A 15,015-nucleotide genomic window follows, 5' to 3' on the forward strand; every position below is an offset into this window, starting at 1 on the left:
CATTTGTTATTGAAAGAGATGAAAAATAATTAAAACTTAAAATTGATCTTGTACCGCCTATTATTTACATACATTCAGGCTAGAATCTGAGATAGGGAGAGTAATGAAAAGAAGCAGATTCTCGCTGTAGCAGAAAAAAAATATATGATGTTTTCCCCCGAGAAGACTGAAATCAATATCTGGAGCAGACAAGTGACAGTATAATGATTACCCCACCCTGCCAACACACAGTGCTCCTCAGCGTGGCCCAGGCAGCAGGCTGGCAAGGGATGTGCATCCCATTTGCCACCTATCTCAGAGCAGGGGTGCTGCCCAGTGTGGTATGACTTCTGCATGCACTGGCCTGTGCTTAGAAAACCAACGAACCCCATCACCTCCATGGTCTTGCTGGTGCACACCACTGGTTGTGACAGCCCACAAGGGGACATGGGTCAGCAAAGCTGGTCCACAGAAGCGACACTCCCTCCTAATAATCTTGCTGATCCTTCACTACCAGTGAAGAAACTGCTGATAGCAACTACATTTTGCTGATATAAGAGCCTGGAGACATCCCAGTTCAGAACTGACACCCAGTTCAGAAAGTCATCACAAATAACCACGACACTGGGACCAAAATCCCACTCCTCTCTGCAACCTGCAACATCCAAGTGGAGCACACAACAATCTCACACAGAGTCACTCACAGGCACGTCATTTGCACCTGTCTTCAGCTTACAACAAAGCTCCCCCAATTCCATACCTATGCAGGACATTTGAAGTGCATTCATGAAATCCAACATGTCATTTGTCAACTTCAAAAAAAACACCCCCTCCCTTCCACAAGTAAGCTTTTGCTAGGCTAAATGGCCTTTGCTACATCCACAAGGCATGGAAATTACCTGGATATACTTTTCTGCCATAGCTATGATGTCTTCAGAAGAGCAAAATGCTTTGCTCTGGGAGATAAAGACTGAACTGCCCTTCGACCACTGCAGATTGATCACAGCAGGTTGGCAAGCAGAATCTGTCACAAAAGCTCCTCATTTGGCTGATATTGCAACTGCAAAGTTCACTTGAGTTTCATGAAGTTCTCGAGAAAATAAAGGTGTGTAAAGGGAGGCTTCTTAAAACCTAAAAATACCCCTTGGATAAAGGCACTTTTTTGGCTTTCCAGTGATAATCTTGTTACTGTGTATCTCCAAGTACTTCCAGCTACTCACTTTGCAACAGTTCACCTCTCTGCGTCGCTTAGCTTTAGACATGCAAGTTTAAATACCAATTTGCAATTTTCTGGTTCCACAGCACTTCAAGCACTTCTGTAAAAGGTCCAAAGGTGCACCTTTTATTTGTCTTTACCAAATATCAATATCTGTCAGAAGCAGATTTTAAAGATATACTTCAAATTTAGGGCCAGACTATTCTGTAACAGCCCAAAAATGTCATCTAATCCATTCAGAATGGGTTGTTATCAAAGACCAGACACACTGTATCTGATTCAAGATATTTATTCCTTTCTTCTTTGGGCAAATGAATAAAAGAAGTAGGAGCCTTTATACTTGCTCTTCAGAAGCCACAACACTCCAAAATACCTATGTATTCTTTTCTTTCCAAACAAAACTAAAATATCTTTTTTTTTTCCCCCGAAAATGTGTCATCCATCTCCCCTTGAAGTTGAAAGGAAATTTGGTTAAGAAATAAAAGGTAGTTACAGGACTGGAGAATAAGGATGTCAGATTTGCCTGAAAAGATCTCTCTCAATAAGTATTTTGTTTCCCTATAACTACAATGTGATATGAAAGAGCGTCATTATTTTGACAATATTTACGACTGTACCAATGCATGTAAAATCCTATAAATGCCTGAAACTGAAAGTGTAAACAATTGAGAGCTCTTTTCCTCCAGTTTTTGGAATATTTAATTCTCTCCAAGATTATGCCATAGAATTCTCTCTCTTGCTAATGTACAGATGGGTAAATGACCTGAAAATCAAGCTGTTTAAGTGAAGAATGGATGAAACGATGGCCACAGAGTTACATAGCTATTCACGTAACAAAGACTGTTGAGCAAAACTGGGCTTAGCTAGAACAGAAATTAAGCAGAATTCAAATTTACAGTAAACAGGTGATAACTAGAGACTGGCATAAAAGGAAATAATGTATAATGCAAATTATTTTAAAAAGTGAAGTCATCCTTATCCCGTTCCCAAGCCTGTCTTAACATTGCATGGTTCATACAGAAAACTGATGGTTAATACAGTTCCCTAAACATGGCATTCAAACAGGCTAAGATGCAACCGCACAGAAATACTAATTGTGAGGGTTGTGTCCTGCTCTTAAGCTAAATCCCTGGACACTTTAATACCCCTTTTATAAGCATTAATTATGGCATTTTTCTCCTTGATTGTGCTTCAGCAAGAACCTGCTTCTGCATTTCTGGACTTGTCCAAAGGAAAACAAATTGCCCAGGGAGGATGCTATGCAACCACTCTAAATGTGTTTCTTGGGTGGAGAAACATCCCAGGTCAAATCACATACCAAACAACACAATAAGACAAAATATTTTAGCCCAAATGCAGAAGAGAGCCAACAGAAAAATAACAGCTACTTCTGCTCATATTCCACTGCTCTCACAGAAATCCTGTCCTCCAAAGAGTTAGCCAACTTCCAGAGATGATCAGTGAGGGAAATCATCATATCTAATGTGTTGACAAAGGGAGATAGAAAGAGGTGGGAAATAAGAAGATAAAGGGAAGAGTAGGCTTGGAGGAGGAAATGGCTACATATTCACACAAAAAAACCCATGAGTTTTATATCCATGTGCTGCAAATTGTGTTTGGAAAAACTGTGCTGATTAAAACTACAACTAAATGCTGAATGCATGGTCATTACAACACGACAGGACTATTTCCAAGTGTACACATAAACAGGCTGCCGAACAGTAAGTGTGTACACTTACCTAGTCAGCAAATAGGTCAGTCATCACCACTTACTCTCGTTTTTAATAAAGGGATTTGAGAATATTCCCTGATCTTATAAGAAACACAGATTTTCATTTTTCTTTTGTGAACTAGAATGAGTGCATTATCGTAGCTGGAAAAAAATTAAAAAGGCATCTTATTTCGTCTTTTTTCTTCAGTTGATCCGTAGTAATACATAACTTTAAGTTATGGTAGGAAAAAAAGGAATAAATTGGCACATGCTATATTTTTTTTACTGATTTTGGAAAAAGCAACAGCAGGTTTTTATGAAACACACACAGTGTGTCATATTGTTAAATTCTTCATGGTAATCTGGCTTGTTTCTTACTGCTGGCAATGGGAAACAGTAGTAAGATTGCCAAGACTTTGACTCTTTGTTCCTCTGGGCTCCCTGTGCCCCAGAACCTCGAAAGCGCCAGGATCCATGACTCCTTGGTAATACGCACCAGGTCGCGACCCTGGAGCTGTGAAGCCAAATGAGCTATACAGAAAGGACCCTGCAAGCCCTAAAATCCCCTCAAACACATAGATGAGCTGGTAGTAAAACTGGCACAATTAGATCAGAAGCTTTACCTACAGTGTGTCAGAAGTTTGCAAAAACTGAGACACATCTTGAAAACAGCAAGAAATGTTTTTCCATGGAAAACCAGATCACTGAAAAAACTCGTAGCACACTTCAAAGCCACAATCAGTAACTAAGCAGAAATTGTTGGAAAAGGGGCTTAGATCTTTGTGGTCATTTAGTGGCTTCCACAGCTCCCGTGTTGGGGACACAACAGGTCACAGATGACTCCCACTGATCTAATGGCTCCCGGTGACAGAGAGAGAGAGAGCGGAGAGGCAGCTATGTCCTATGCTTTGCTTCAGGATGAGCTTGGTAACACAAAAAAGTACCAGATGCAGAACAGAAAGACTAAGTAGTTTGTAGATCAGTAGTTGCGACATTTGGCTATGCATCTAGACCTAGTACAGGTTAAAACTACTTAAGATCTATGTATTTCTCGACTAGCAGTTCCATGTTAGCTTTTTTCCCACATGTTCTTAGACAAAATATTTCATCGTATGTCAAATGTACTGTGGATGTTGCTGGAAAACTAACTGATTTAGTTTACAAGGTAGCACTTGGGTTACATAAAATAACGTTACATATTAAATCTCTGTTTTATGCCAGGTGATCTCTTTCCATTAAGAGAAGTCTCTATTTGGGAAATAGATCTTATTTTATCAGCCTGAACTTCAGCTGATTTTCCTTTTTTAGCTCTCTTTGTCCAGATTCACCTTGCTTTGTGATGAACTTTCAAAACTCATGCAGAGAGTATGTGCTGACCAAAAGTGGAAGCATCTAGCAAGATGAGCACTGAGGGTGCTTTACATGTTCTTATATCCACAAGAATGAAACAAGGCAAGGGAAAGCCTGAATTTCCTTCCCTTCTCAAAACCCTGAAAAAGCACCCTTTTTTTTTTTCCCCTGACCCAAAGACAGTATGTTTGGAAGAAGCTAAACAGAATATCTATGCAGTTACCTAAGTGCTGTTATCCTGAATGCAGACTCACTATATCATCTCCTGTTACCATGAGACTGACCAAAAGCTCACCTAAATCAATGAGAGTCCTTCTATGAGCTTCAAAAACCTTTGGATTAGATGAATCCTGCTCAGGAGCAATACCTGAGCCCCCAGGTAGGAACATGTTCCAAAACATTTGGAAAGAACCTTCTACTTAGTTACTACTTTTTAATTTAAGTTAAGTTACTTTTTAATTTTAGTTAAATTACTACTCTTTTAAATAAGAGGCAGGAAAAGGAAAAGTGCCAAGAACAACTCTTTTCTGACATTACCTTCTTTTCCTTAATGTTGCATATTTTAATAGTAGGTAGAACAGATGGTGAAACATAATCTCTCCACTGAGAACTAAATGACAATCACTAGCTGTAGGGGACACTACAGTATTAAAGAGAAGGAAATGTACAAATAATGAAAGTACATTTTGTCTAACTTGCTTTTGATAAGGCATAAAATAAAATGTAAATAATTTCTATTAGGAGGAAATTAATGTAACAACTTTGGTATTTGCAATCACAGTGAGCTTGTATTATATAACCTGGATTTGCAACTGAGGTAGCACAATACCATTTACCTGGATATGAAGTAATGATTATATCAATTCTATTTTCACCATCAGTAATAAAGCACAAAATCGATACCATTAACATGACTGATAATAAAGAGATCTGATCAGTCTCAGCTTGGATAGGTAATTAAAAAAAAAAAAAGAATAGACAAAATGTTTTTTAGCTGTATCTGAACAAAGAAGTTCTATTAACTTGGGTTTGCAGTGAAGAAAAGTGTCAATATTGCTAATACAGGTTCGCAATTAAGTTGGTGTCAATGTGGGCTGGAAAAGGAGTTCATAACTAGGACAATACAGTTAGTACTGACCTCAATTTTCCATAAAAATCATGTCTGTGTTTTAATTTGGAACTGTAAAATTCATCCTAGTGCTCTACAAACCACCATATAATTATTAACTTGCACTTACTTTACAATTAGAAAATTATTTATATAATAAGTTTTTTTATATAACCATGTGCCTGATACAAATGGTGAGCTGAATGTAGAGTTCCCCTAAAGGAAGTTTCTGACAGAAAATTAAACTTCTACATTTCTTTGCAAAAGCATTCCTAAGGATTTAAATGCTTTACTCCGAGAAAAAAAAATACCATTTCAGCAAGACTCTGGGTTCCTGCTTCAAATATTGATTTCTTTATTAGAATTACTAGTTTTAGTTAATTACCAGTTAAATCTCTATTAATGACCTCATAAATAACTATCATACCCATTTATTGTAAATACTCTTGAGTATTTATTTTAAAGTCACATTAGAAGCTGAGTGTGCACTTTTTTGCACTTATTTTCCTGCGTAAATCCAAGTCCAATAAATCAAACAACACTCAAGGACAGGGAAAAAAAGGATTTTTCTAAGGGAAAAAAAAAGGGGGGTTTTATGGTTTTCACGTCCTCCTTCCACATTTCCTCACAATAGAAAAGAAGAGCATAAGTCCACCAGCATCCTCTGTCTCTATCTACTTTATATGTAGTCTCACCTCCTTTTTCTTCTTCTTTTCTTTCTTCTTCTTTTTCCTCTGCACCATGAATCAAAGGTATCTCAACTTCTGTTGTGTCTTCTTGGTTCAGCAATTGCTCTGAACAAATTTGATAAAAAGAAGATGAACAGTAAGGTTTTTCAGAATAGACAGAAAAGGATTAACATGCACTAGAGAGATTACCATTAAAAACACTGGCAGAGGAAAAGGATCCTTTTCCCCAAGAGTACAGACACAAAAGCTGTCTCAAGGAAATCCAAGGGGCTGTAGTTGAGAGCAAGGCCTTGATCCTCCTAGATGCTGAGCTTTCCTCTTCCCCAAGAGTACAGACACAAAAGCTGTCTCAAGGAAATCCAAGGGGCTGTAGTTGAGAGCAAGGCCTTGATCCTCCTAGATGCTGAGCTTTCTGGGATTTTGCACAAAAACCCCACGTGCCTAGCTCCAAGCATGGGCCTTCACTGGGACTTGTTGTAAGCCCAGAGACACATGTACTTGAGTGTTTTGCTGGACCTGGGACAGGGAATTCTGTGCTCTCCACGTACCAGGCTGACGTGCTTGTCATCAGGAATAAGAAATGCAATGTTCACTTCTTTCTCTAACAGTTGCAGTCATTAAAAAGTCATCTTTTATCACTGAGAATCCATAGATACTCCCCTGATCAGGGCTGAATTTAGAATTAGACCATAAGAAGATTTGATTCCACAGATTTAGCTTAGTAGGTATAGAGAAAGAAAAGGAACTTAAATGCTACTGATAATATCTGAGCAATAACTAGTGGTTTTGCCTGTAAATCTTGCTCTTTGGTTTCCAGGCATGTGCAGTACCTTCTACTTCCATGCAGGAGCTTTGGGAATCTGTCCCAGTTTTCATCTCCTCCTCTGCAGAAACACCCTGTTGTCCTGTTAACACGACAAATTGAAAACGACATCAGCATGACGGACAGGACATAGCAAGTTCATCAAAACAGGACACAAACCTAACATATAGCATGGTACTTTTCAGACAAGTACTGTTGTTTTGTTTTGTTTTTTTCTATTAAACAAACAATGCTGGACTTATTTTATATATGAAAATATTACTTAAATTCTAAGCATGAAGTATGTTAAATGTCTGGTCAAAACTGACCCTCCATCATGTTTTATTTTTTTATTCTTTTCTTGACACACTGTTTCTCATAGGAGCTGTTGCAAAGCGCTTGCACTTGACAGTCAGCTTAGCAGAAAGAACAGCATCACCCCACAGGCTTTTAGAACAACAACAAGAAGAACAAAAAAAAAAAAAAAAGGAGAATAGTAACAATGCTATGCAGCTGGGATCAATATGGTTAAACCCACATATTTGGAGACGTGTCTTTTCCAGCAACACCAGAGGTTACGGCAACACAACTGGTTGGCACACCACCTCTACTAGCCAACAGTGCTTTCTTAAGGCAGCAGAGGTCATGCTGAAAACCACAGGATGCTGAAACTGCAAGAAATAAGGTTCCCAACTGGTTCATTATCTCTGTCTTAAAGAATTCTGATACAAAATTTTACCTTCGTCTTGATCTTGTTCACATCCCACAGGATGCACTGGGTCACTCTCCTGTGCACCTTTAGAGTCTTTTGGGGAGTCTGCGGAAACAGCAGACAAACAAACAAACAAATCCTGCAGCAGTTTTCATGCTGGAAAAGTCTGGTAGTTACTTCAGACACAGGTAGCCCTGAGGTGCTAGCTTCATACTTGGCATTCTGATACACTGACAGCTTTGCTTTGTTTAACTACAGACTTACATACTACAAAAATATACTCATGGGTTTCAATTATTCAAATTGATTTCAAAATCTGTACACTTCCTGGGCAGTTTTTTTGCCTACAGTGCAAACCTTAAACAAGGAGCTGGCAAGAAAGGATGTGTAAGAATAATCAGCAGCACTACTGAGAATTTTATTTCTAATGAGCGGAGTGGCACAAAGCTATGAGAAATGACACGAACCACCTACTTGATAAATAAAGTGATTTTTTATTTGTTTACAACAATGCCAGCACTTTGCATGGTTGGACTCCCAGAAGCTTGACAAATATTAAGTCCTACAAACCCCAGTGCAAATCCTAGTCTCATTTCGCTTGATGACAGAACTTCCAAGGTCATTATTGTGGCCAAGACTGTTTTTCTTTTTAGGGGAGACCAGCAAAATGAACTGCCCAAAGCCGTACCCTGAACCAGTGGCACAGTGAGGTTTAAACCAGGCAATATGAGTCCACCCACTATGCTATCTGCAGTCTTACGCAGGGCGTTATTTTCTTGTGTCGAACGACATTTTCTGACAACAGTCACTCCTTAGTTTTTGCATGAGGATGGAGAAATGCATCATTTCACCAGAGTCAGGAAATCACAGCAACACAGCCACTCGTTTTAACTCTACTCATCCACAGAACACACAGCTTTCACTGGATAAAGAGCTCTCTTGAAGCCTTGTTAAAAAATGCCGCTGATCTAACTGGACATTTCTGCAAGCTACAGGGGTAAGTACACTTGAGGTCATAACAACAGTAACAGATAATCACTATTTGTATTCCAGAGTGAAACACTTCCTAAAGTGCTGCTAGATAGAAAACTTAAGTAACAGTAAGAAAAGAAAGATCTACGGTGTATGATAATAAATTATGCTATGACAGTCTTGTTACGGCTCTACTTCTGGAAGGCCCCTTTCTACAGTACAGCAGAGGAAATCTTAACAACATACCAAGGATGTCCCTGTAAAACTCTGTTCCTGAAACTTGGTAAGAATAATCTCTGATGGATAAGTGAGAAAGCTGGGTTGTTAACATCTGATCCAAATTTAATAATCTGTAGAAAAGGTATGCACTGAAAGTGTGTGGCTTTAATTAACTGCAAATAATCCTCCAAGGCAAATATTTAATTACCTGCACAGCTTCTTACTTCTTTCATGGCATGACAATAAGTTTATAAATCCAAGTCTGAAAGCAGAATATCTCACTGATGTACAATTTGCTAAAATTTGCCCTTGCTGTACTTTTTTTCACCCTACTGTGAACATAAAACACTACTTACTGCTATCAGCTGGACCATTGCGCTGGCCTTTCATACTAGGATGCCACATTATTCAAGTTACAAGAAAGTACTCTATCAGCCCAAATCAGAGCAAAAAATGAATTAGAATTTAATAAAATTCCAAGTTCAATCAAAAAGCAAGTTGAAGGACCTCTTGGTATAAATGGGAATGCCACTAAAAATCTGTAGGGAATTTTTCAAGCAAACTTTAAACCCACTGAGTGAAATTCTGGCTTTGCTGAAGTTTTTGACAAAGCTTTCAGGATATCAAGCAAGCCAAAGTTTGTACCACCTGTAGCTCCATACCCTAAATTAATATAATATTTTTCTGTATGATTTAGTTGCATGTTTATAAAAGGAACTGGACTGACAAAGCTGGAATCAGAAGTCCTCTGCCTTAAGTACTGTGCAGCCAGGGACCAAACACAGTCCTTTCAACAGCCAAAAGTGAAGATAAAGTGTGACATTACCTGCTATGGGTGGGAGAGGTGCATGCGGCTCTGTCCCATCAGACCCTTAGAGCTATCTTATCCTAGAACTACTGCACAGTACTTCATACTCCCAGACCTGTGCCTTTACTCTCAGTTCACAGGTGCCACCTTTTCTCCCACAATGAGGAATGACTTCAATTTCATGCAAAAATCAATCCCCAGCATCACAAGAACAATTACGTGCTTTAGTCAATAACAACAAATGGAGTTTAAGGAGCCCTGTGCTTGGCTGATGTATGTGCCCCATCACGCTGCTGTTTGTTGCAGAGCATTGCATAATTTACGGCAAACTACGGTTATTGCACAGCGTGGGGAGTTGTTGCTACTCCCACCCTTTGGCATAGCTGGCAGTCTGACCCCACAGCTGTGCTCAGTGCCAGTGTTAGGCACCACAGCTAGAGACCACCTATGATATCTGGCACATCTTCAGACACTCCCGTAGCTGGCTCTGCACACTTTATTCTTTTGATATTGTAATTTTGTGTTAAACTTTAATTTTGATCATAAACAGTTTTCTAATTGTTCCAGGGTTCAAGAAAGCAATTTAATTGCACAGAATTCCAAATTATCCTAGGCAATATACAATGATAATTTTGCACAAGCTATTTTTTTTGGTAAAGCATGTTTCTGAAAAAGTAGAACATAGACAGGAGTTACTCCCTAGCTGTAAGAGTCCATCGCTTTTATTTCAGCAGTAGAAAACAGTTTTTGCTTTAGTATGCAGATTCTGAGTTCCAAACTCTTTAAGGTCAAGACCATGTCAAAGATTTCTTCTTTTCAAATGCAAACATTAGGTCAAATATTCAAGACAAATGATTCAAAGACAGATTTAGTTTTAGGATTAACAAGAATAAAATAAAGTGAAGGAACAAACCCAGTTTATGAAGAAAATTGGAGCCAAGCAAGAGTAAAAGTGTAAGACCAAATGCACTGGTCAATAAAAGCTGTTCCCAAATCGGATAGGAGGGAAGAGTGCCATCTCCATTTCAGTTGGCAGGCAGCAGTGGGAAGCCCACAAATGCTGATGATACACTATTCTCTGTGTGCAAGTTTTCAGTAAAGTAGTGGTATTCCTCAGGCTCAGCTGGTCCTCTGTGCTCAATTAGCCCTTTAGAGCCTTATGCAATTGGACATAAGCCAGTATCATAGTCCTAAACTATTCCAGGGTGTACAAAAGCTCAGGTCATCCCTAAATCCTTAGTTCATCTGTAATTGGCAAGCTCTGATTTTTTAAACAGTATAAAGCAGTGTTAGTCTTCTCCTACTTATCTGTTAAGTCATACCGGAGAATCCAAGTCAGGATATTATTTCACAGCACAGCACATATTTCACAAACGTGTTAGTGAAACAGTGTTAGTGAAACAGTGCTAGGCACTGTTTACCTTGGGTAACCACAAATTGGGACTGTAAAGGTTAACATTCCTCCAGGCAGGACTGAAAATAATCAGTGTTTCTGATGCTACGCTGGAGCACAGTTCCTAAGGTCATCATTGAGTACGAATGAATGAACCAAACATGACATTTAATGACATAAATGAACCAAAAATAAGTCACTTTTATCTACTGCACATCAAGCACTGAAGTGCTCACTGAAGTCTGAGCATCCCTTAGTTCCTTCAAACCTGCTTTCACTTGGTAGCTGCACTGATGGTGCCCATATCAGGAGTGCTTGGCTCTGCACCCCTCCATTGTATTGAAACAACCTTCTCGCGGGGCTGCAGGGTTGAACACACCTGGGAATTAGCCCCAACCTTCGACAACCCATGAAGAAAGTCTCTGGACTTTAAGTAAGCCCATTAAAATACTCCCCAAGAATATTCACTGTTCCAGTACATCAACTGTATGTTGAATTCAGTTCCAAGAAGACCCTTCCTGCCAATACTCAGACACTATTTTGTCTAAACTCTGCACAAACCCCCATGCTTTTCCATGCCATTCACTTTTTTTTTTTTACTGTATAAAGCAAGGCTGCTCAAACAAAATTTTACAAATGCTAAAGGAAGAGGAGAAATGGTAAGATCTGAATGTTAAGTGGTTGTAATGATCTTTCAAAATTCACTTCTCCAACTACTCTCTGTATGGCTTACTTACTGAGTCATTTCTAATGTACAACACACCTGGGTCCTGCATATAGCATAGATAAATCACCAGGGTTTAGGGAGCTGTAAGAAGATTAAAGAGGGAAAAAGTTGGTCATTATGAAAGAAACAGGTTCAGTACATTTTATTTTTTAAGCATGATACTGTGAAAAATGACTGGAAGATTTCCAGAGTGAAAGAAATCAAGCAGGCATCTAAAATTACAGGTAATGGTGTGCACAGAGGCTGCCACATGATTAGGGTATTCTTTTGCCTCATAAACCGAGGAAAATGTGTTAAAATGAAGTACTATAAAATGATGATTTATGAGAAGTTAGGGAGATGTTCTTGAGCTTTGACTTTAAAATGTTATTTTTATATCCACCAAGATTTTATTTTAATCTGTCTTTATGACAGATTAGATTTACTGGAGTCCAAGTTCATACAGCTTGGTAAACCAGACCTTTTTAGGTGCAACAACCTGTAGAGATATTTTTGCAAGTGTTCGGATAATAGACTAGGCAGTTCATCTCTGTAGGTGGGGTCCACTGAGTAACACTCCCATCTGCTTCGAGCTAACAGAAGGGCATCTCCTCTAACCTCATCTTCTGTCCACAAGAGATATTTCAGGCGCAGGTGGTACGATAACTGTGGGCATCCTGCTGTTCCCATGAGGGGCAGGGCCTGATGTACAGGGCTCTGGGAAAGGAAAAAGCAGAGAAAAACCCGCCTGCCTTGGTTAGCGCCTTCTCAGGAGAAGATGACACACAGCTGAAGGTAAGGGTTGAGGGGAGGAAGATGGAGGGAGTAGCTACTGTGCGCTCTCATGGGTCTGACAAGAGCACAGCTTGCATGTCTCCAAGTCAGTTGATATTTAAAAATAAGTAGGATCTAAATAAACCAGCTAAGTAGATTAGTGTTAGCTGTTGTGGCTGCCTGTACTCATGAAGGGTAGAGCAGAAACATCTCTTGAGTAGTTTATGGTCTGGACCCCATCTGGATGCGCAACACTACAGATAGATCATATTAAAAGGAAAAGTGAATAACTCGCATTATGCACAGCTTGAAGTGACCCTTATGGAGGGCACTTGATTGGATGGTGATGGTTATGTACCTGGTTTGCTTTCATAGAAATCCTTCTAACCAAGGGAGAGAAAAATGTTATCACTGTAGCTGGCATGCAGAGCTGCAGCTACGGTTGGGGGTGTTCAAACTCTTCCATTAAAAAAAGTTCTTTTCCAGTTACCTATAAACGAAATTTTTCAGGCTGAAATTTTCCAGGTCTAATCATAGCCCAAGGGTGAAGTAAAAACATTTCACTGGTAGCTGCTGAGCACTCAGCACTTCTGAAAATCAGGTCATTAATTTAGATGTCTTAATATATACTTAAGAGCTGCTTTTAAACACCTCTTTTTGCACACATTGGCCTTTCAGTGAATCTTTTTCACTCACTTATCAATGTCTATTTTACATTGATTTGCACAGCCTCCCTACATTTGAAACGCTCTATCTTTCAGTTTACCCTTTCTCAATTATTGATGTCTTTAGGACATCAAGATTTTTCCATGGTGAGAACTACAGCTGTCCAAACAGGAATTTTAGATCCATTATGTTTTACAGGCAGGATACTTTCAGGCTCTGGATTGCACAAAGTGAATTTTTATAGCCAATGCATATACCTAGTTTTGTTTCTGACAACATAAGCCCTCCAGCTGATTGAATCTGACTCCATTTCAGAGAATGAGGAAAAATAGTGACTTGCTTTAAATGGCATTCCCACAGGAGCACAGACTTTGGTGAACACCTGGAAATAATTAATTGCTACTTTATTTTAAAAATTAATCAGCATATGATTTAATTTAGTTGACCTTAAAATGAAAATTCAGTTCTTATTACGTGCTAATGAATTAAAATCAGTGTATTGTGCACAGAAACTTTGCCACAATTGCATAATGGGGAGTTCATTCTTCACCTGTACTAAATCCAGTTCCTTTTTTCTTTTTTCTATCAGAAAACCCTATCATTAAATCAGGTTAAATAGTAATCGGTAGGACAGGTAACTGACATGAAGGTGCAGAACACTTGCTCACACACACACACATTCATGTATGTCACATATACTCTTTCTTAAAAAAAAATTAAAAATCACAGGTTCAAACCAATCCACAGCTATATACAATAGGGTCCATTTATAATTATTTTGTAGTCCCAGCACAATCTTGTAGGGACAGGCATACTAGATTGAGTGCAGCCTGTCTGATATGTGTTTTATCTGCTGCATAAACATTAATGACTTTAATCACTTTGTTCTGCCCTTACATTTCATAAAGAGAAGCATCTCTAACTTGAAATACACTGTGTATAAATGATCTATTTCCGTATGCACAGTAATGAAGCGCTACGAAGGTGCTGCCTAGAGATGTCAGCTCTTCCCTCAAGAGCTAATAGTTATGCATGCAAGTTTTCAAGGGTAAAATTGCAACACTTCTTTGCAGTATTTCCAGACAGTGGAAACTTGGCACAGACCAGAATAAGAGAATACCTCCACAGCATAACATCAAACATCTTGATATTCTTGGAATATGAATGTTCTGGTGGTTTTTTTTTTTCCCGAGGACAAGATAGAGCACTCAAAAAATTCAGTCTGTTCAAAGGCCACATGCAAAGCGGGCCCATGTGGACTTTTTTTTCTGGACAACGTCTCTTCTACTGTGAATAAGAGAAGAGGTATACTTTCACAATAATATGAGATTTGAAATATCACAGTAGGTTTTCATTTTAATCGGAGTCCCTCAAAACATGATTCCTGCATGGTTATGTGCACTTATCAAGAAACATCCTCTTTCAAGTTCTCATCCTTCCCCTTTTCCTTTAAAAAAAAATAATGATAAAGATGACTCTGGTAAGACAAAAAATACTAGAACTTCATGGCAGCAGAGATGTATGTGCTCTTTTTTTTTAATATCACCATATTTTAGAGCAATAAATATTTCAATGTGTTTGCCATATTCTAATCCCAGAAATATGAGAAAAAAAATAAGCAAAAAACCTACTAGTCAAGTCTAATTGGAGTCAAAATACTTGTTTTGGTGCACTGATCAGAACTGAGAATTGAAAGACTTGTATAGTTCCACAGTAGGCTTGGCAACCTCCTATTCTGAGTGGTTTAAACTATGCATTTTGGTAATGTGTAGTCCAAACTTATTTGTCACAAATCTCCTTTCACAGTAATTAGGTGGAAGGACTGGAAAAACATAATTTCTTTAAATGCTTTACATCCAGTTCATTTAGTTGAAGATAAACCACAGAAATGAGTACGTTCCAGAACCTGG

At 38.7% G+C, this 15,015-nt stretch overlaps 1 protein-coding gene across 9 annotated transcripts in view; it reads right to left on the reverse strand.

The window, feature by feature from the left end:
• MACROD2 (mono-ADP ribosylhydrolase 2) overlaps positions 1-15,015 on the reverse strand; it is a 924,269-nt gene that overhangs the window by 35,397 nt on the left and 873,857 nt on the right. For all 9 annotated transcript variants that reach the window (XM_086743837.1, XM_086743836.1, XM_086743834.1 and 6 more), the window contains 3 exons: positions 7,595-7,672; positions 6,884-6,958; positions 6,060-6,158 (listed from right to left, as the gene is read on the reverse strand). In XM_086743837.1, coding sequence (XP_086599963.1) covers positions 6,060-6,158; positions 6,884-6,958; positions 7,595-7,672 — 252 coding nt within the window. The remainder of the gene's footprint in view (positions 1-6,059; positions 6,159-6,883; positions 6,959-7,594; positions 7,673-15,015) is intronic.

Source organism: Chlamydotis macqueenii, chromosome 3, assembly GCF_036417535.1.
Source record: "Chlamydotis macqueenii isolate bChlMac1 chromosome 3, bChlMac1.mat, whole genome shotgun sequence".
Taxonomy (NCBI): domain Eukaryota; kingdom Metazoa; phylum Chordata; class Aves; order Otidiformes; family Otididae; genus Chlamydotis; species Chlamydotis macqueenii.